We start from the raw sequence: 20,245 nt of genomic DNA, 5'->3' as shown, positions 1-20,245 counted from the left end.
GAGAACTGTTCGCCCCCCCCCCCCCCCCCCCCCACCGACTTCAAATTCGTCACACGCGTTCCACACCACCACAGGGGGTGTCGGGTCGCCCCGAAAAGGCCCCTGCCCAGGGTCCATATATAGATCTGGCCTGTTCTGACGTCATTCTGACGTCTACTCTGCATAGACTCCATATTTGGGCATGCCTGACAAAGAACTCCATATATGGGCATAAAAGGGACACAGACTGGGTGGGGCATGCATTTCCAACTTGCATCGTTCCAAGTAGGCCAGTGCCGCTGTAGAGGCCCCACGGGCACCGCTCTCTAGTTGGTTATACTTCAACACAATATAACGGAACAAGTCTTGACATTCTGATTGGTTGGCTTGCTTTGTATTTCTCCAGGGCGTTACCTGTTCCTGAACGCAATAGCCAATCAGCTGCGCTACCCCAACAGCCACACCCACTACTTCAGCTGCACCATGCTTTACCTGTTTGCAGAGGCGAACACTGAGGCTATTCAGGAGCAGATCACCAGGTGAGACAGAGCTTTTATTCAGTTACACTTTGTCATGTAAGTACTATATATATGATGTCTGTGTAATCGCAAATTGTGTGTTTGATATATTAAACTATTTGCGATTGAACCGCTTTGAGCCTGTAGACGTAGTTTTGTTTAATGTTTGTACCTACAAGTTCCATCGGCAATGGTGGTAAACTAAAGCCTCCCTCTAGGAAAGCGAGCTGTTGCAGTCCCACTCATGGGTGGAGCAGTTAGGGGTTAAATGTCCAGCCGGGGCTGGACATTGTGGTCATTCTGTGTGTGTGTGTGTCCATATCTTTTGCTCTGGCAATGTAAACGTATGTATTCTCATGCCAATGAAGCCCATTGAATTGAATGGCGTGTCTGTGTCTCCAGGGTTCTGTTGGAGAGGCTGATAGTGAACAGGCCACACCCATGGGGACTCCTCATCACCTTCATCGAGTTGATCAAGAATCCTGCCTTCAAGTTCTGGAGCCATGATTTTGTGCACTGTGCCCCCGAGATTGAAAAGTAGGTTCTGCACAACTTCTGCGACTTTCCCTCCAGTTCTTTCATTCATACTTCACGGTTCCTGGGCGGGAACCCCTTTTGGTGTTTTAAGCATTATGTTATACTTTAGCTATCGTGGACCCCCATTTTTAGATGGGGGGGGGGGGGGGGGTCCACAGCCAAATACAGATAATTCTGGGGATTCTTGACACTAAGAATCGGCCTCGGGTCTAAATGGATTAATACGAAATGCGTGTGAGACATCATCATGCACTCTCATTGATCTTCTTGTTTTGGGAGTTTTTCAGTGCAGTAATAGAACCTATGCATGTTCCTCTCCCTCCCAGGCTGTTCCAGTCTGTAGCCCAGTGCTGCATGGGACAGAAGCAGGCCCAGCAGGTGATGGAAGGTACTGGTGCCAGCTAGTCTGGGCACCGGGCAGCTAGCAGATAGCGTGTGGCCTACATGGGAGAGATGCAGGGGCTGACCCACCCCACACATGGCTCCCCTCCCCCCCCCCCCCCCCCAACCCAACCCTACACTCGTACTGCTGGCACTGGACAAACTGGCAATGGCGCTCATTCTAAATGTGGACACAAGGACTACTGCTCATGGATCTAAGTTTGATTTTTGTTTTGTTTTTTCCCCCCACTTGGGGCTGAATACAGAGACGAAGAGAGGGTTTTGGACTTGCTGTTTAATATAATTTTTGATGCTTTGCTGTAAATATTGGGAAAAAAGGGAGGGGAGAGCTAGACTAGATAAGTGGAAAGAACGTGTTCCATAAAAATGTAACATGACATGTAAAGACAGATTTACATGTAAACATATTTTCACTCACTACCAAAGTCCCTCGTTTGCCTCCCTCCCTCACAAGATCTATTTTTTTTCCTCAGACCTTATTTTTGGGGGGGCATTCAGAAGCTAAATGGTGTAGGATTTAAGAATAAATCTGCCTGCTTTTTTGTTTTTTTTCCCCCCCTTCTCTCCAAGTGGGTAGAAAGCTGGGGGAATGATCCACTCCTTGTGTGTATGGGGGGGGTGCGGTGTGCGCGCGCGGTTGTCGGAGACAGTTGTCGACGGTGGGTGGGTGCGCCTGTTTGAAACTGGCTCAGAAGGCCTCTCTCCCTGGCACTTGTACAATATGTGGAAAAAGTTGAAGATGGTGAAGTTGTATGTTCAAAGTTTGTACAAAGATCCAAATTGCAGAACAACAAAAAAGGAGGACCAATACAGCCCTTTTTGTAAGGATTTTGAATGTTTTGTAAATGTATTGGTCCGTGTGTTGTATTTTGTAGTCCTTTGTAGTTGCCTTTAGTTCTTGCTACTTAACTGCAGTATGCATACATACATAACACATTAAACAATTGAACTGCATCTGTCTTTTCTTGTTTATTAGGGACAATAAAACACAATTACTTGATGCTGATGCTTGTGTAAAAAGATAAAAAAACTGACAATTCATCTTAAATGAATTTCCACCCTTAGAAGGAACCTGTAAAATGTATTTTGTTTGAAGTCGCATCAATTTCAATAGTCTCATTCAGCAGCTCAGTGTACCATAGTTGTATTTATTTTTTGAAGTAAGCTAGTCTAGAGATTGTATTCTGTGCCACATAGAAACACAAGGGGCAGCTTTATTTAGTCGATACACCAAAGAATTGTTCTGGATTTGATTCAATTCTAACCCATACAGACATAGTGCCCTAAACGTATTTGCCATTTTTCACTATTTTGAAAAACATTCAACTAGCCGATCTACATGGACAGCTTGTAGATCGGCTATTTGAACTATTCTAAAAGGTTTTTCAAAAGTGCCTTACCTTTTGTCCCTATCTCATGTCATCAGGTGATAATTAAGTAAAAATATCCTATCAACAAACCACATTGTGAGCTTGCAAATAATATGCTATTTGCTGAACGTTCACACCAGAATAGGAATGCTGAAAATAGTGAGGGGCGCTCTTATTGTACATGAGCATGGCGCAACATGTCGATTTGCTCAGACACACAATGTAAATTCTCCTTTCATTGTCAATGGCATTTAATGTTTGTTGGCACTAAAACGCGATATGCTCAGACATATGACGTAGATTCTCCTTTCATTGTCAGTGGCAAATGTGACGAGTTATGACAAAAAGCTGTATATACTGTAGGAGCGCCCCTCAAAAATACATGGATGTTCAGTCAACGAGCAGGCAAAAAGATGTCTGTGGTCTTCTCTGCTGTCTGTGAGCCTGGATTCAGATGTCTGTGGTCTTCTCTGCTGTGTGTGCCTGGATTCAGATGCCTGGTCTTCTCTGCGGTCTGTGTGCCTGGATTCAGATGCTGGTGGTGAGCTCCATCAGTTTGTACAGGATGCTCTTCTGGCCGTAGCGCACCTGCAGCGCCCTCTGCTGCCGGCTGTTGAGTTGTGCGAGCGAGGCCTTGTCCTCAATCAGTGCTTGGTCACCGTCTACGAGCCGTCCCTCCTCTCGCTTCCCCTCTCCGTAAGACTCCAGAGTGAGGCGGGCCGCTTCGTGGATCAGCCTCCGCCATGGAGCCTTTAGGCTGGGGAGACCATCGCTGGAGAAAGCCTGGGAGATCTTATCCTCGTCGTCATCGTCCTCTTCCTCCTCCCATCCCTCATTCTCTCTGAAATCACAGAACTCCTCCTTTGACATGCAAAGCACCTGTGATTGGAGAGAGGAACACAAGGGAGCTGTAGTGCAATTATACTTGGGCCTCTAAGTGCCAATCTTTACATTCCAGTAAAATATAATGCATAACGTGATCAGTGTGCAGTATAAGTTATAGCTTGGCATGGCCAGAAATGTAATTGAGGAGTGCCAGACAAATCTGCCCAGGGCATTTATTTTTTTCCTGTGGCAGATTTGTGTGGTTTACAGTTTATATAAGTTACGGAATGCACACAGCCACTGTTCTAGTTGTTACCCTAAGCGTGGTATGAAGCTCTGTCTCCGTGAGACAGCCCTGTCTGCTGAATATGTAGGCCTTGGTCTCTCCCATCATCTCACACAGCGTCTTCCACTTCTCTTCCAGCAGCTGCTGGTCCCGGTCAGACTGAACGCCTGGGAACATACAGAGAGACAGAAGAGGGGTTGAGGAACATACAGAGAGACAGAAGAGGGGTTGAGGAACATACAGAGAGACAGAAGAGGGGTTGAGGGGTGGTACGAAAGGCAGAAGACAATGGCAAAGCTTAAAGGGACACTTCACCCTTTTTGCAAAACAATATATGTTAATGACGTTTAGAAGCTTTAGAACACTTTCCTGGGGGTCTTTATGTGTGTAATATGTGGTTTTAGATATTTTAGATTGTAGCAGTGAGCCTGTTGTCTCTGATGTCATGGACACTGGGCTCACTTCCTTCCTGGACTACATGTTGTCTCAGTAAGACAGCTCTCCCCCTATCCACAAGGAGGAGCAGTGCACCAAAGAATTATGGGAATTGTAGTCCAGGAAGGTAGTGAGACCAGTGTCCATGACATCAGAGACAACAGGCTCACTGCTACAATCAAGAATATCTAAAACCACATATTACACACATAAATACCCCCAGGAAAGTGATCTAAAGCTTCTAAACGTCATTAACATATATTGTTTTGCAAAAAGGGTGAAGTGTCCCTTTAAACTGAGAATACATTCTGGTGCTGTAAATGGTGATATTTCTTTAGTACAGACCAGTGTGGTGAGTACTGACTCACCACACTGGTGTCGTGTGTGTGTGTGTGTGTGTGTGTACATTTGCTAGACAGTTGATATTGTGGCGCTGGCGCATCACCTTGAGTGACAACTTCGTAGAGGCGGGCTGTGGGGATGTCCGCTGTGTCGTTGGTGTTGGTGGGATACGGCTCAGTGAAGCCGTACATGTGAAGTAGCTGCCAGTTGGCCATCTGTCCAAAGGTGTTGAATACCTCCTCCCCTTTACGGATGGGACGCACACAAACCATCTTCAACCTGTCCTGAACAAGACGGAGAGAATCAACGAGGCACAGTGAGAAGGGAATGATCAAAATCAAGCGAGTTAGACAAACACAACGGGGGAGGTAGATATACTACACAATAAAATGAGTGTTAATTCAAACTGTTTAGACAGTGCGGCACTAAAGGGCTATATCTTGCTGCCCCTTATCCCTAAACGTATTTGCCATTTTTTACTATTTTATTATTATTATTATTTTATATAAAGCAGGGATATAAGGGAGAAGGATAGGGCCCTAAGAGTAAAGCAGTCTGATGCTACTCACTGGTGTGTACTCTAGGTTGGCGTTGTGGTTGGCCACGTGGTTGAGCATGTCAGCCATGGGGACCATCATCGGTGGGTTGGGGGCCCTCTCCTCTTCCTCCTCCTCCTCCTCTTCATCATCATCCTCTTCCAGGGGCTCTTGGAAGCTGCAGAGAAGGGACAAGGTCAGTGAGAATGAGTCAAAGTGCGTGTGCGTGCGTGTTTATATGCATGCATCCATGTCTTCTCTCACCTGTAGGCCATCACAAAGGCCACCAGCCGCGTGTAGAGCTCCAGGGTGTGCGTGTGGGGGTTCCACAGGTCTGGGTGTCTGAGGATGAAGGGCAGGACCACGTCGGCGTATTCCTTCTGGATGTTGGCCAGGTCTTTGTCCACAGCCTCTGGAACACCCGTACCCCTCAGCAGCCTGTCCCTCTCCTCTTTGGGCCTGAGCAGGAAAAGGTGTGAGGTGTTACGAATCAAAAGAATATTGGGGGGTAGGATAGCAGCAAAGTAACCTTTTTTTTTGGGGTCAACATAACATAACCTTAAGGATATTTGTAATCATTTTTTTGTAACACATTCTGTTGTGTAATTTCAATATTTACAAATGGATGCAAGCTTCAATTGGGGGGGGGTTCTTGGGACGCTCACCAGAACATAGGCTGGTCCACGGTGCTGAAGTCAGTCCAGAGGGAGAGGTAGGGAGCCCAGTGGGACTGTGGTGAGCGGTACTCATACAGCAGGGCCAGCAGCAGGGGAACCCAGCCCGAGGAGTTCTCTAGACGGGCCTTTTCTGGGACACAGAACAGGACAAACACAGCAGAGAACTCAGAACTAGGGATGGAGCTCGTTCATCTTTATTGATAATGAGCGCCTTATCGATCCTGCTTATTGATCACTAGTTCACTACTGAGCTTTTTGAATTATTTTGTGGAACGACGTGAGGCGAAAAAATTCTGAACAGAATCTGTATCTTTTTTTTATTGTCCAGTTACTTGTGACAGAGTTTGTGGCTGACCACCATCTAAAAATAAATGAAGATTGGCAGGCATCAATACATTTTTCGATTCGATTCGATTTATTTCTTGATCGCCTCTTGTCTTGCTTGTTTAGACATGACATCATGGGCCGCTATGCTTGATAACAGGCTCGACCAAGCCCAAAGCGCATTGATACCCGGGTCTCCATAAATGACTGTGTTATCGAGTTTGTAATGGGCTCGGGTTTCGAGCTCCATCCCTACACCAGTAGGACTTACAGGATGGGATTTGGACCAAATCCAAATTTGGTGCAAAAAGTGCCAAAACATGAAGCATAGGACAATGACAATTTACAAGAAAATCAACAATTGGCAGTATCTATTGTCCTTGCAGTGCAGAAACGTTCAGTAGTAAAGCACGCACGTACGTACGTACGTACGTACGCACATACACACACTCCTCTTGGCTCATTACCTTGATCAAGTAGAGCAGAGACCTTGCTGGTTCCGTGGTGGAGGAGAGCAGACCTGGGGATGGTGAACAGAACCTCCCCCTCTTCTATGTCCGCCTTGGCCAGCATGCCATACTCTGCCACGGTCCCTTGTTTACTCACGTACACCTGAGGCGTGAGACGAGAGATGACGATTTAAAACACATGCAGCTAGAATGGTGTGCTGGTAAGAGTCCAAAGCTCCACCAGGAGGCTTGCCCTATGATCTGCTTTATATAGAACACTGGTTCTCAACTCAACCAGTGGTCCAGGTGGTCCCCAGCTAAATGATGGAGTTTGTAAGCTTTAACTATTGAGAGTGAAATGGGTCCATGAGTTTCATTTGGTTTCATTTTACACTTTGGTTTCATTTTACACTTCATTTTACACTTAATTATTGTTAAATCTGCATTAGTTAATTTACAAGAAGAAAATGTAGAATAATTGTTATTCGGATCAACGTTTGCCTGTTGTCTCTATGGTACCAACATCAATAAAGCATGGAATTGTGGACAAAATCGTATCCAACGACAACAACATATTCTCAGTTTTGCATTTGAGAGGCTAAATCGCATCAAATGGTGGTATAATAATAATAATAAATCACGGGCACGGCACTCCAGGCATCTTTAATGTGTCACCTGGCAGACAGCTCTGTATACAATAAGAGCACACAGCCTAGCAGTTTACAGATGTAGACTGATCGACTGACTAAAGGTTGACAGAAAGAAATGTGAAATTATACATGCAACTGAAACATGTACCTTACTGCTGAGTGTCAGACCGACTCTGTCACACCAAATTAGGAAGTTCTGTACTGGCTCCAACCCTGAACTGTCATCTACCTACAGTCAGAACACACACACACACACACACACACACACACACACACACACACACACACAGGGTTATTTGTGTGTAGAGGAATTGTCTCCTACTCAGACAGCAAGCTACCATGGCCAGCTAGACAGCTAGAACTATAATAACAATAACACGTTCACTTCAAAACATGCACACGTAAAGTCAAAGATTTGGGTCTTTCTTACATGGGGGTAAAACAGAATAAACTCTAACCTTTAATCTTTTAGATTCTGTTGCCATTTTGTGAGTCCAAGAGATGAACACTATAGCCAGGCGCCAGCCCTTACTTATACTAACTCAAACTAACAGAGTTATGGAACTCAAGTGTCGTTATGCCAAATAAACTAATGTTACAGTAAAACATGTGGGTTTTATTTTACACACTTCTATGCTACACGAGAAGAGAAAGAGAGGCAAGTCTCTGGTCTCTACGCATGCGCCCCGCTGCCTTGTTTTCTGAATTTGGAATGATATCGCCACCTACTGCACCGGAGTGTATAGTACAGTCTAGACTCCATATTATGGTCTACTAGAGTAGACAGACCCTCCTCTCTCAATTAAATGTAATTTGATTCAAATGGGCTTTATTGGCATGGGAAACATTTAGCCTGCACTGCCAAAGCAAGTGTGAGATAAAACAAAAATAAGCTAATACAATTATAGATGCTGGAATTGCAACATTGTAGTAAAAATGTAATACAATTTAAATATAATTAAATTAAAAATCGACAGCATTTTTCCCATCTCTCTCTCTCTCTCTCTGAGACTCTTTCCCTTCCAAGGTCTTTTGTTACATTTTTCAAATACAATAAAGGAAAAGAGAAGAAGAGATGAGAGCATTTTTAATCCTTTATTTTTTGTGAGAGGATACAATACAGGTAATACAAGTGCCTACTATAACTAGACCAAACCAGTATAAATAAGAATAAAAATAAAGAATTGAGCTGCTATAGCTGGCCCTAGATATCTTTACGTTTATTCTGGTTGACTTGTTCAAAGAAAGGGATAAAGTCTAGCCTGTTATATTAAACTGCAATGGCACTGTCTCTGTGATTTTAATAACACAAAAGCACATATCCAGGGGTCATCAACATGTTTGTAGGCCTACACGGACAATCATTTCTACACGGTCTACAGTCTGCACGGACAATCGTGTTCAAATGGAACCAAACGGAGGGTCCGTTTGGTTCCATTTGAACACGATTGCTTGTTGTTCCATTTGAACACTCAGTGTTGCAGACCTGTTATTCAGGGGCAGGGCTATCTATTTATGTGTTTTTGGTATTATTATTGTCCACTCATTTTGTATGTCCGTGGCAAAACAATTACGTTGACAAATATGTCCACCACAAGCCAACATGACGATGACCCCTGCACAAATCACATGGACCAGCATATTCATTTTGGGATTAAATACTGTTCAGCTACTGTAAATAAATACACAGTACAGTGGATGAAAGGTTTTCCTCGCCACACCTTTACCTTTGTCCTACTGCATTATCAGCCAGTCAAGGACACTGTATGTAAGCTGCTATCAGTGATAGGCTATAAATAAATCATACATCATCATGAATCATCTCATACTGCATGGCCATGCAATCAGAATGCCTGTTGCCTAAATGTATGTCATAATTTCTCCTTTCATTGTCAATGGCAAATATGAGACGTGTGAGGACAAGATGACATCAATTTTCCCTTCGTTGTCAATGGTATTTAATGTTTGTGTTGCGGACATTTTGTGGGGACAAAAGCTGTGTATAGGAGGGGCTAGCGCCCCTCAAAAATATCCCTTAACTGTGCATAATTCAATTCAAAGGGCTTTATTGGCATGAGAAAACATACGTTTACATTGCCTTAATGCAAAAAGTGGTACAAAATAATACAATACAATCACAATCACAGAGGAGGGCTTGTACAGTACAGTACAGTACAGTACAGTACAGTACAGTACAGTACAGTACAGTACAGTACAGTACAGTACAGTACAGTACAGTACAGTACAGTACAGTACAGTACAGTACCACTCAGTTCAGATGGGTCTGATTTTATACATTTGAAAACTCGAAAATGTTCCTTTGGTACTTTAAAGGACAACTTTAGTTTTTTTCAACCAAGGTTCATGTTTTAGGTTGTTATTAGAGAAAGTAAAAGATGAGTGTTATTTTTTTTTTTCATTTGCTGCTTTCTTTCATTTTAGGGATTTTAGCTGTATTTGACAGGGGGGCGGGGGCATTCGAGCATGGGGCTAAATATGTTTGTTTTTTTTTTACATTTTATAGCGATTTTTTTTTAATTATTTACTATAGTCCTAATAAACCCCAGGAAATTTCATCTGGGCACAAAAGATCACGAGTTCTACTGAATGTGTCAAACTGACATATTGAGCCTATGACACACAGTGTGGCTTCCCCCCAGTAGGCTACCTTCACATTCTGTAGATCCTGTGATTTTTTTGTGGCCAGATGTAATTTCCTGGGGTTTATTAGGACTATAGTAAATAATAATAAAATAAATCGCCATAATATTTTGTAAAAGAATACATATTTAGCCCCATGCTCGAATGCCCCCGCCCCCCTATCAAAAACAGCTAAAATCCCTAAAATGAAAGAAAGCAGCAAATGGAAAAAAAATAACACTCATCTTTTAATTTCTTTAATAACAACCTAAAACATGAACCTTGGTTGAAAAAAACTAAAGTTGTCCTTTAAGTACACACAGTAGTATACAGTACATTTTTAAGCCAGTACGTTTGTGCTTTTACTCAAATAAATTCTGTTAGTGCATTTCTATAGTGCAGTATTGACACTTTACTTTTACTTAAAGGGCCAATTTCTTTCTACTCTGTCCGCTGTCTCATATAGAAGCTCCCTAGACCTCCCGGCTCTCTCTGGGACGGACGACCACGTGGTAGGGTTTAGGGGCCTGCGTCAGGCCAAAGATGGGAGTGAAGTCTGGCGTCCCGCCGTCCTCCGGCCAGACGAACTGAAACTTCCTCAGGAGGGTCACCAAGATCAGGAAGAGCTCCATGCGAGCCAAGGCCTCTCCCAGACACATGCGGGGACCTGGAGCAGGATGGGAGGCAACAACGACGTATTTGATCGAGAACAATGATTGCAGAAAAGGTCATCCTAGTGTTGTACATTGTCGGGTCATTGTTTGTGTCACATGGTGTATGTTTGTGACGTTTTCTCTGTTAATTTGTATTAAAGGTATATTCAGTGATTTCACTCAAAAAACCTTAGGTTTCGTTTTTGGCTGTGGGATCCAGCCTTTCGTCCAATCATGATAGAGAGTCAAAAACTAAACCTAATGTTTTTTGACCCCCAGGGGTTAACTGGGGACAGGGAGGAACTCCTTATATGGCCAGCACACTCTATAGTAGGGAGGATTATCACAACAAAACAAAAAGATAAGTGATATTTGAATTAAGTGAAATCACTGAATATACCTTTAAATACCACACCACCAGATCGTGACACTATATCTCCCCAAAGGACAAAAAAAAGCCTGCAAATGCAAATTCTTACCGGCAGAGAATGGCATGAACGCTTCGAGTTTCACCAGCTCTCCCTGGTCATTGAGGAAGTTTTCAGGATTGAATTCGTATGGGAATTTCCACTCTCCCACCTCGTACAGCACTGACGACAGGTTAGGGATGACCAAGGTTCCCTGGGAGGAGAGAGAGAGAGAGAGAGAGAGAGAGAGAGAGGGAGAGAGAGAGGGAGAGAGGTACAGAGACATGTATCAGGGGTGACAGACAAACTTCTTTAGTGTGAGCCGTTCCTGTACTCACTGTACGTATTGTGCCGTGCAGTATTGCAGCAGTGGAAAGTATAACCATGAAGTACATTTACTCAAGTACTGTACTTAAGTAAAATGTTTGAGGTATTTGTACTTAGATCTGCTGTTTTCAAAAGATATTTATAGCCTACATATGAAAACTTGAAATGGGACATTCTGCATAATGAGTACCTATACCCCCCCCACCCCATTTCCCCTCACTGTATATGTATCTTTTCCCTTTTTGCTTCCTATATGATGAATTCCTGTTCTGTTCTTTAGCTACATAGAAGTGTCTATTTGTATGTCTCTAAATGTTTTGATGAATTGAACAATGTGGACCCTGTTGTAAACAAGTGTAATGCTTAATTGGGTCGTCCACTCACAGTTAACAGTCTTTGTATTGAGTTTGTGCTTAAAATGTACTGTAAATTCTACAAACTGTTAATAAATATTTCAATCAATCAATCAATCACTTTTGGTACATTTGGACATTTACTTGTAACGGTGCTTTTCTATATTGCAGTATTGATACTTATATAATGTAAAATAATGTAAACCACTGGCTGTATACCTTGGGTATGTTGTATCCCATGAGTGTTGTGTCCTTAGTGGTGGAGTGGTAGACACTGAGAGGCAGAGTGCTGGAGAAACGCTGGGCCTCCTGGATCACTGCCTATAAGGAAAATCATCAAATAATTACAGAATCAGAATGCGTTATGTTCACAGAATGAGGAACCTGCATTAGATAACCCAATTGGAAACAGGACATTTTTTGTGTCATCCTTTCAGACCAAATGCAACTCATCAAGATGAGCTATTGGAATTGGAAATTCCGAAATACAATAATGTCAAAAACATCTTGGTAGGCTATAGGCTCAATTAGAATGCATGTTATTTGGTAATAGGCAATATTTTATAATACTATCCTTTTTATAGTCATTTAATTTCCCTCTGGTACACTCTGAGCCAACAGTGATTGTCAAATTGAATTTGGGCAATCATCGTTGTACATATAATATATATTATGATCTGTACCTGCATGTAGGGCATCTTGTGTCTGTCGTCAAAAGTGACGTGGTCCTTGTCCTCCAATGCCAGCTCTATCTCCTGATAACAACGCTCTGCAGGACAACATGGTTACAACTGTGTTCATGTGCTGTACAGCAGGGGTTCCCAAACTTGTTCCTGTCAAGGACCCCCAAATTGACAATAATTAGCCCACGGACCCCCATTTGTAAAGTCATGCTCCCCATGGCAACCCCAGCCTAGGCCTGATTAGGGGAATTCCATACACCTGCTAAATCCCCCACACCTGTATCTTGATTAGAGCAGTCTCCTCACTCACACTCCAGCCACTGACACAGACAGTCATTCCACACAGACACGATCTCCACCAGGACTTTTCTTCCTTTCTACTGTCCAATAATTCTACAGTCCTTCCAATGTGTGTGCGTAGATGCACATATGTAAGTCTCCTTTATGCTTTGAGTTAGATGTTTACAGACAGGTGAATTTATACTTTAGTTGTATTAGGAGGAATGTTTGTGAGCCATGTTAATTCCTATAGCCTCCATTAGCCAATGCTGTGTGCATTATCAACCAATGCGGTGTGCATTTAATGTCAGTTGGTAGTTCTTTAATCCAAACTGTGATTTGTTTATGATGATTGTATATCCATATTGAATTATATTCCTGTCTTGTATTTTGTACTTTTGATTGATGTTGATATTATTATCTTCTGTTTTTAGACCACACATCCAATGTTATGCCCATGTACCCTGTGTTACTACCAGTAAAGCACGCTGTGATTTCAAGTCCTGTGTCCGTGTTCTGATCGACACCCCATACTGGTGGAATTATCCAAACCACCCACCACGTCGTATACTCCACTACACATGGTTTCCTTTTTCCAAAGTAGCCATAAGGGTAGACGGAGAGACTGGGACTCACCTTGGACTTCAGCGTGTGTCATGAGGTATAGCACAGAGAAGCGGAGGGTGTTGGAAGTGGTATCTGTCCCAGCAAACAACAGGTCCAGCAACATGACCACCATCTGATCTTCATCAAACACACTGCCCCCGTCAGACATCTAGTAGTGGTGGGAAAAGTACTAGATTTATTTCATCATGACTTTTCACAAAAACACAAAACAAATAGAGGGCCCTATCATAGTGGGGCAAAATCTGTGGAAAAATGTGGGTATTATTTTAAAGATATTCCTGAGAGAAAACAATTGATCTGGAAACTTCTCCTTAGGTCCACCCATTACTGGGACATGGTTTCAGAATGGTTCAGTGGAGAAGAAATAATAATAATGTAGCCCATTGTGGGTGTATGGGATTTTTCTCTATCACTATCACAAAACCGTAAACTCGAGTGAAATTCACCCAGACGCCTGCCTGTAGAAAAAACCAGGCATGTGGGCAGGGAAACAAACCTATACTTTCTATGATGTCACTGAGCATCATGAAGGTACTGAAAGACCCACCCACCTCAGACATCAGCAACGTTCCAATTACAATTGTGTGTGAAAATCACCTGTGTTTATTGTTCTGGGGTTAATTAAAAGTATCAATACTACAATGTAGAAGTACTATTAAGTACCTTACTAAGTACTAGTAAGGTATAGTGGGTAATGTATGTTTAGTAATAATAATAAAAATCTACAAAGGAACTAGTAACTAAAGTTTTCAAATGAATGTAGTGGAGTAAAAGTACAATATTACTTAGAAGGTACAAATACCTCAAAAATGGACTTAAGTACAGTACTTAAGTAAATGTTCCACCACTGATATAGTGGCACACAGGACAGGAAACATTCAATCGTGGCAAATGAGTGGTGAAAGCACTGAGGTGGTGGAAAGTAAGAAAGGACAATTAAAGCACACACAAACGCACAGAGCCTTACCCTCTTCTCCATCTGGTCGAGGTAACTGTCTATGACGTCCCGTGGCTGGTTGGGCGTCCGTGAGGCTCTGTGCTGCTCTATGATGTCTCTGACGTGATGTTTGATGGAGGTGTAGGCTTTCAGCGGGTTCTGGAAGGGCAGCGGCAGGGCCCTCAACAAGGGCATCGTGTCATAGATCTATGAAAATGAGGAGAAGAAGAAATTTACTTTTGAGTTATAATTAGATTTACCCCTATGTGTTTAAAATATCTAATTGTGTTATATTTATTTATGTGAGTTTCAAAGTCCGGTATTTAAAGCTATGTTTCTGTATAAAGAATACCTGACAGACTGCTAAGTCAAAGTAAAAAAAATAAAAAAAATTAAATTAAATTATTGACCATAAATAGTATGTGTAATAACGCCCACCATTCCCCAGGGGCCTTTATGAATCATAAACGTAACGCCCACCATCCCCCAGGGGTCTTTATGAATCATAAATGTAACACCCACCATTCCCCAGGGGCCTTTATGAATCATAAATGTAACACCCAGGGGTCTTTATGAATCATAAATGTAACACCCAGGGGTCTTTATGAATCATAAATGTAACACCCAGGGGCCTTTATGAATCATAAATGTAACACCCAGGGGCCTTTATGAATCATAAATGTAACACCCAGGGGCCTTTATGAATCATAAATGTAACACCCACCATTCCCCAGGGGCCTTTATGAATTATTAATCATAAATGTAACACCCACCATTCCCCAGGGGCCGTTTTGAATCATAAATGTAACACCCACCATTCCCCAGGGGCCTTTATGAATCATAAATGTAACACCCACCATCCCCCAGGGGCCGTTTTGAATCATAAATGTAACACCCAGGGGCCGTTTTGAATCATCTCTCCATAAATGTAACACCCACCATTCCCCAGGGGCCGTTTTGAATCATCTCTCCATAAATGTAACACCCACCATTCCCCAGGGGCCTTTATGAATCATAAATGTAACACCCACCATTCCCCAGGGGCCTTTATGAATCATAAATGTAACACCCACCATTCCCCAGGGGCCGTTTTGAATCATAAATGTAACACCCAGGGGCCGTTTTGAATCATAAATGTAACACCCAGGGGCCGTTTTGAATCATAAATGTAACACCCACCATTCCCCAGGGGCCTTTATGAATCATAAATGTAACACCCACCATTCCCCAGGGGCCTTTATGAATCATAAATGTAACACCCACCATTTCCCAGGGGCCTTTATGAATCATAAATGTAACACCCACCATTCCCCAGGGGCCTTTATGAATCATAAATGTAACACCCACCATTCCCCAGGGGCCTTTATGAATCATAAATGTAACACCCACCATCCCCCAGTAGCCGTTGGCAATCTTGGAGTTGTCGGACATCATCTTTATCATGGCCTGGAAGAACTCGTGGTCGTACTCGTAACGTGCCCCGAACATAATGGAGCAGATGATGTCACAAGAAGCATTGTGGAACAACGATTGTGGGTCTATTGACTGCCCTGTGCACAGAAAGAGAAGCACTTAAACCATATAGCGTTTAGTATTCAGATGAAAATAGCCAATCTACAAGCTTTTAGATCAGCGATTTTTGAGGGGCGCTAGCTTTCAGAATTACGTCTATTGTTTTGTTTAGTAACAAAGGGGAAAAGGAACAAGATATGCATATCCCCACAGTTTTATAAAAAGGTGGTGAACCCAAACATTTGATCAAATGAAGAAAAATTGAATGTCCGCACACGATATATGTCTGATCCCCGTCTTTATTTCAACCTAACCAGTAAGACGCCCTGAGGGCGAGAAGTGCACGCATCCGCCTGGGTGACAGCAGATGGCAGACTGCCGTGTGAGCGCTGGCGCTTTGGCATGGGGGGTCAGATCAACATATGGAATACATTTTGTACTGGCCATATATGGAGCGTGTCTTGAGTGCACAGGGTTTGATGTGGTCAGATCAACATGTGAAATGTCAGAACAGGAAGGACGGGTGGGGGAGGACCTGTTCTGACATGCCGGAACCGGTCAGCTCCATATATGGAAATCTAAGGGTTTGAGGTCAAATGTAGAGTTGATGGCCGGCTCGTAGATCTAGGTGATGATCCAGTCTTCTCCATGTATGGTTATCCAGGGTTAGATGAGGTCAGTGTCGTGATCTTCATATGTGGAGATGGCCATATATGGTGGCATGACGTGTCACGAGGCGTGATAGTAGTTATGGTCCAAGGGCCAAGAGTCTCTAGTCTACGTGATATATGGAGATGTGAGGTCATGAGGCGTGACCATATGGAGATGTGATGTCACGAGACTTGACAATATATGGATTTGTGGGTGAGGGACGGACGGGAGATGCAGGTTTTCACTGGTGCGGTCTACGGTCGCAACAAACGTTTCATCCCTCCAGGCTTTCTCAAGTTCTTTAGAAAGCCAGAAGGGGCGGACCGTTGTTTGTTAGGTTTAAATAAAGACAGGGAGCAGACATATAGAGCATTTTTTAACGAACATAGAATGCTAGCCAAGTCTATGGACTTTTAATGTTTGTTTAGAGCAAACATTACCAGGCGCCCGCTCAAACTCTATAGGCCTATACTCAACATAACTGTCTTTATATAATTGGTCCTCACTAATGTTCATGATAAAATACATGTGTCTCATAGGGAGTTCAGTGGGCAGTTCAGAAACCCGTCCACCAGTGACATCATCGTTAGGCAGATTTCTTAACAGAAATATTTAGATTTTTATTATCGTGAGAACGATGGGTTCCACTATCGCATTGCAACCTTTCAGAGCCTGCAGTCACTGCATGGTGGACGGGTTTCTGAACTGCCCACAGCCCTCCTATGAGACACAGAACGAGTAGAAACAAATGGTGGCATTTTATCATGAACATTAGTGAGAACCGATTATGTGGCCATTTAACAACTATAGGCCACTGGATAGAAATAGTCTGACCCATGTTAGTCTCCAGCACAGCAGCGACGTGTTGTGTTTCTCCCAGAATCCTCTGCTCCATGGACTGTTTCCCCAAGCCAAAGTTTCTCAGGGTCGTCAGAGCAAAGCGCCGGTGCTCCCTCCAGCCAGGGCCGTAGTCTGCCATGATCACTCCTACACAAGTCAAAACAAAAGTTTAATTCACATTAGATGTTTACTGTGCATAATAACGATAGACAATTCTGTATTATTAGATTAGATTCAATTTATTGTCACTGCACATAGTATACAAATACTCATTGTCAAAGTATTTGTATACTATGTGCAGTGACAATAAATTGAATCTAATCTAATCTAATTATTAGTAGCTGTAGTGCTAGTAGTAGATGATGGTTGACATCAGGATATTATAGGCAACAACATGGGTGGATGGACCAATGGACCATGAACCTTTGCCCTGTGTGAGGTGGCTGAGCAGCACTTCGTTTGGACGTCCGGCAAAGTCTGCTGCCTTGGTAACCAGGGCTTCTCTCATGGCCTTGGTTCCGTTCAGAATGACCGCTGGCCGGCCACCAAAGAACAGGCTGAACACCTTGCCATAGCGGACACTGAGCTAGTGACGAACAACAGAGACTTCTCAGTTAGTTTAGTTAACCAGCCAAGTGATATAAGCTAGATAAGCTTAAAGCCAAACAATATAAGAATGCTATATTTGATTAGGTCTGGATATATTACATTCCCTGAAATGAATTGTATTTCAAACTATTTTCATAACGTTCACTGTCATCTTTTTACCTTGTCCAGATCTGCAATGGGGTTCTCCAAATTAAGGTGAAGCAAGTTCCCAAAGAAAGGCAGGGCCATGGGCCCAGGAGGAAAGTCTTTAGCCCTGTGAGTCCGAACGAGAAAGAGGAGCAGGCAGATTGCCAGCCAGATGAGAATCAACCATCCAAACATGATGTTTATTTACCTTTGCTTTACTGCCTTCTACAACTCACACATCTCACTGTCTGGTGTTATGGGTGTTATACAAGACACACAACTCAAACTGCACATTGAAGGTGGCCATGTGACCACTGAAGCGGTGTCATTGGTTGGTTGGTTGACCAGCGGGGGTTGGCTGTTCCTGTTCCTCGGTTCACGTGGGTTGAGCCTCAACGTCCTCTTTTGTTTCCTTTCTGCTTTCTCTGAACTCCCCCCAGCCCCCCCCCCCCCCCCCCCATGGGTGCCTGAAGTGTTGCCTAGCTAGCAGTGGTGGAAAAAGTACTCAAAGGTTTTACTTGAGTAAAAGTATCAATACTGCAATGTAGAAACACTCTCTGTTACACAAGTAAAAGTCTGGTATTCAAAATTTACTCCAGTAAAAGTATAAAAGTACTTAAAGTACCAAAAGAAAATGTACTCAACTCAGAGTCATCATTATGCAGACTGTCCCATTTCACAACTTTCTAAATGTATAATTTGAAAATGGCCAATTGCAAGCCTGTAGATGTGTAGATGGTCTATTTTCGAATGTCCGAAATGTATAGGCCTATAGGGCTGAAGTGGTTAATGCATGTTTTGTAATAATAATAGAAAACTACAAAGTAAAAAGCACAATATTTTCCTAGTAGTAAGAAAAGTACAAATACCTCAAAATTGTACTTGTACTTGCACTTAAAGTTACTTTCCACCACTGCCGTAAACACATGTGAAAACAGTTTAGTAAATGATTAGTGGTCATCATATAACACACTATCAAAAACATCAAACACTAAGTTGTTATGGATGACAACTCCAGTCATCGTATCATAATCGGAATTACCTTTAATTCTCTGGTGATTGTGTTGTTATTCCTTCCTTTCACCTCCTTCATTACTTGGCCTGTCTTAAATGTTTTTGCCCATGGATTGGAATTGATTGATTGATGAATGTATTAACAGATTGTAGAATTACAGTACATTTCAAGCACAACTCACAACAAAACTAGCTGTTAACTGTGGACGACACCATAAAGCATTACACTTGTTTACAATAGGGCCCACCATGTTCAATTCATCATACAACTAGTTGTGATCGTCAAAACAAGCAACAGCAATTATTTAGAAGTTAATTAATAGTTTTTGGCTGCACCCAAGTGGACTAAAGCAAATAAGCCATAGTCACTGTCTTTGGCAGCAGAATGGGAACCGAAAGGTTTGTCATTGGCCTGTGAGCACTGAGCAGCGCTGTTCTGTCATTGGCCCGTGGGCAGCGCTGTTCTGTCATTGGCCCGTGGGCAGCGCTGTTCTGTCATTGGCCCGTGGGCAGCGCTGTTCTGTCATTGGCCTGTGGGCAGCTAGCGCTGTTCTGTCATTGGCCCGGGCAGCGCTGTTCTGTCATTGGCCTGTTGGGCAGCGCTGTTCTGTCATTGGCCTGTAGGCAGCTAGCGCTGTTCTGTCATTGGCCTGTGGGCAGCGCTGTTGCCCTATCATATAACTCTATAGACTTTTGTGTAATTTTCAGTGAGACATGTTCTGTTTGTCTTTGTAGGTTATTGTTCAGGTGAAGTCTCACATCCTCACATGCTTTCTCCTGATCTACTGACCTACAGTATACTATTCAGTGGACAATGTCAGGTTGAAATGTTATATGTTCACCACTAGTGGGCAGGTTGCATCAACCTTGTATTACACCTTGCATTCATTCATTTAGCTCAGTGCAGTATATTAATCGGAATGGTATGATTTACTATTACATAAAACAAAACAAGCTGAACAGATCTGCATAGAGTACTGACATGAGATACAAAGTTAAATGGCAAAAGGAGCCACGTTAACTCATAATGGTTCTTTTATGATTCATGTTAAACCAAAGAAAACTAAAACTAGCCTACTTATTCTGGACCGTCCATTTAATTTGTTTTTTTGTTTGTTAGTTTTAGTCATAGTCTTTGGAATAACATTTCATTAACTTTTTGTCATATTTTAGTCACCTATAGTTTTCTCCTCCAGTCATTCCAGTTCTCCACATCTGAGACATATGTTAATGTGGGACGTCCCCGTGAACGGTTCC

At 42.8% G+C, this 20,245-nt stretch overlaps 3 protein-coding genes across 9 annotated transcripts in view; 1 reads left to right on the top strand and 2 right to left on the bottom strand.

Moving 5' to 3' along the window:
• The window catches only part of LOC310857597 (CCR4-NOT transcription complex subunit 1), a 42,586-nt gene extending 40,196 nt beyond the window's left edge, over positions 1 to 2,390 (top strand). For all 6 annotated transcript variants that reach the window (XM_083763326.1, XM_083763325.1, XM_083763327.1 and 3 more), the window contains exons 46-48: positions 386 to 518; positions 900 to 1,034; positions 1,361 to 2,390. In XM_083763326.1, coding sequence (XP_083619452.1) covers positions 386 to 518; positions 900 to 1,034; positions 1,361 to 1,439 — 347 coding nt within the window. In that variant the 3' untranslated portion in view covers positions 1,440 to 2,390. The remainder of the gene's footprint in view (positions 1 to 385; positions 519 to 899; positions 1,035 to 1,360) is intronic.
• Positions 2,391 to 2,915: 525 nt separating this feature from the next.
• On the bottom strand, positions 2,916 to 7,986 carry setd6 (SET domain containing 6, protein lysine methyltransferase). 2 transcript variants are annotated; one of them, XM_083763066.1, is made up of 9 exons: positions 7,789 to 7,986; positions 7,479 to 7,559; positions 6,699 to 6,843; positions 5,896 to 6,037; positions 5,495 to 5,689; positions 5,264 to 5,408; positions 4,798 to 4,978; positions 3,948 to 4,084; positions 2,916 to 3,685 (listed from the first exon to the last, which is right to left on the bottom strand). In XM_083763066.1, the coding sequence occupies exons 1-9, from the start codon at positions 7,813 to 7,815 to the stop codon at positions 3,335 to 3,337; spliced, it is 1,404 nt and encodes a 467-aa protein (XP_083619192.1). In that variant the 5' UTR covers positions 7,816 to 7,986; the 3' UTR covers positions 2,916 to 3,334. The 2 variants fall into 2 exon arrangements, with proteins under 2 accessions (XP_083619192.1, XP_083619193.1); XM_083763067.1 differs by lacking the exon at positions 7,789 to 7,986 and having other exon boundaries at positions 7,484 to 7,559.
• A 2,349-nt stretch (positions 7,987 to 10,335) lies between these two features.
• LOC310857415 (cytochrome P450 2F3-like) lies at positions 10,336 to 18,202 on the bottom strand. Its single transcript, XM_083763072.1, has 10 exons — positions 18,008 to 18,202; positions 17,663 to 17,825; positions 17,234 to 17,386; positions 15,626 to 15,786; positions 14,267 to 14,443; positions 13,309 to 13,447; positions 12,394 to 12,479; positions 11,930 to 12,031; positions 11,103 to 11,244; positions 10,336 to 10,637 (listed from the first exon to the last, which is right to left on the bottom strand). Exons 1-10 carry the CDS (start codon positions 18,167 to 18,169, stop codon positions 10,444 to 10,446), a joined length of 1,479 nt encoding a protein of 492 aa, XP_083619198.1. The 5' UTR covers positions 18,170 to 18,202; the 3' UTR covers positions 10,336 to 10,443.
• Between the last annotated feature and the right edge of the window lie 2,043 nt (positions 18,203 to 20,245).

Source organism: Protomyctophum parallelum (assembly GCF_964188405.1).
Source record: "Protomyctophum parallelum genome assembly, chromosome: 4".
Taxonomy (NCBI): domain Eukaryota; kingdom Metazoa; phylum Chordata; class Actinopteri; order Myctophiformes; family Myctophidae; genus Protomyctophum; species Protomyctophum parallelum.
Note: the sequence above shows the minus strand (reverse complement) of the source record. Positions and strands in the feature narration are given on the sequence as shown.

What these genes read in the sequence shown, in the direction of transcription:
- setd6 (XM_083763066.1), bottom strand. Translation starts at nt 7,815, where the DNA reads ATGGCAACAGAATCTAAAAGATTAAAG. An exon ending in GTGGACCAGCCTATGTTCTG is followed by an intron (nt 5,690 to 5,895) that starts GTGAGCGTCCCA and finishes TTTCCTGCTCAG; the next exon opens with GCCCAAAGAGGAGAGGGACA. An exon ending in GCCTTTGTGATGGCCTACAG is followed by an intron (nt 5,409 to 5,494) that starts GTGAGAGAAGAC and finishes CCTTCTCTGCAG; the next exon opens with CTTCCAAGAGCCCCTGGAAG.
- LOC310857415 (XM_083763072.1), bottom strand. Translation starts at nt 18,169, where the DNA reads ATGTTTGGATGGTTGATTCTCATCTGGCTGGCAATCTGCCTGCTCCTC. An exon ending in CCACCTCACACAGGGCAAAG is followed by an intron (nt 17,387 to 17,662) that starts GTTCATGGTCCA and finishes TGACTTGTGTAG; the next exon opens with GAGTGATCATGGCAGACTAC. An exon ending in CCAACGGCTACTGGGGGATG is followed by an intron (nt 14,444 to 15,625) that starts GTGGGTGTTACA and finishes TCATTTTCATAG; the next exon opens with ATCTATGACACGATGCCCTT.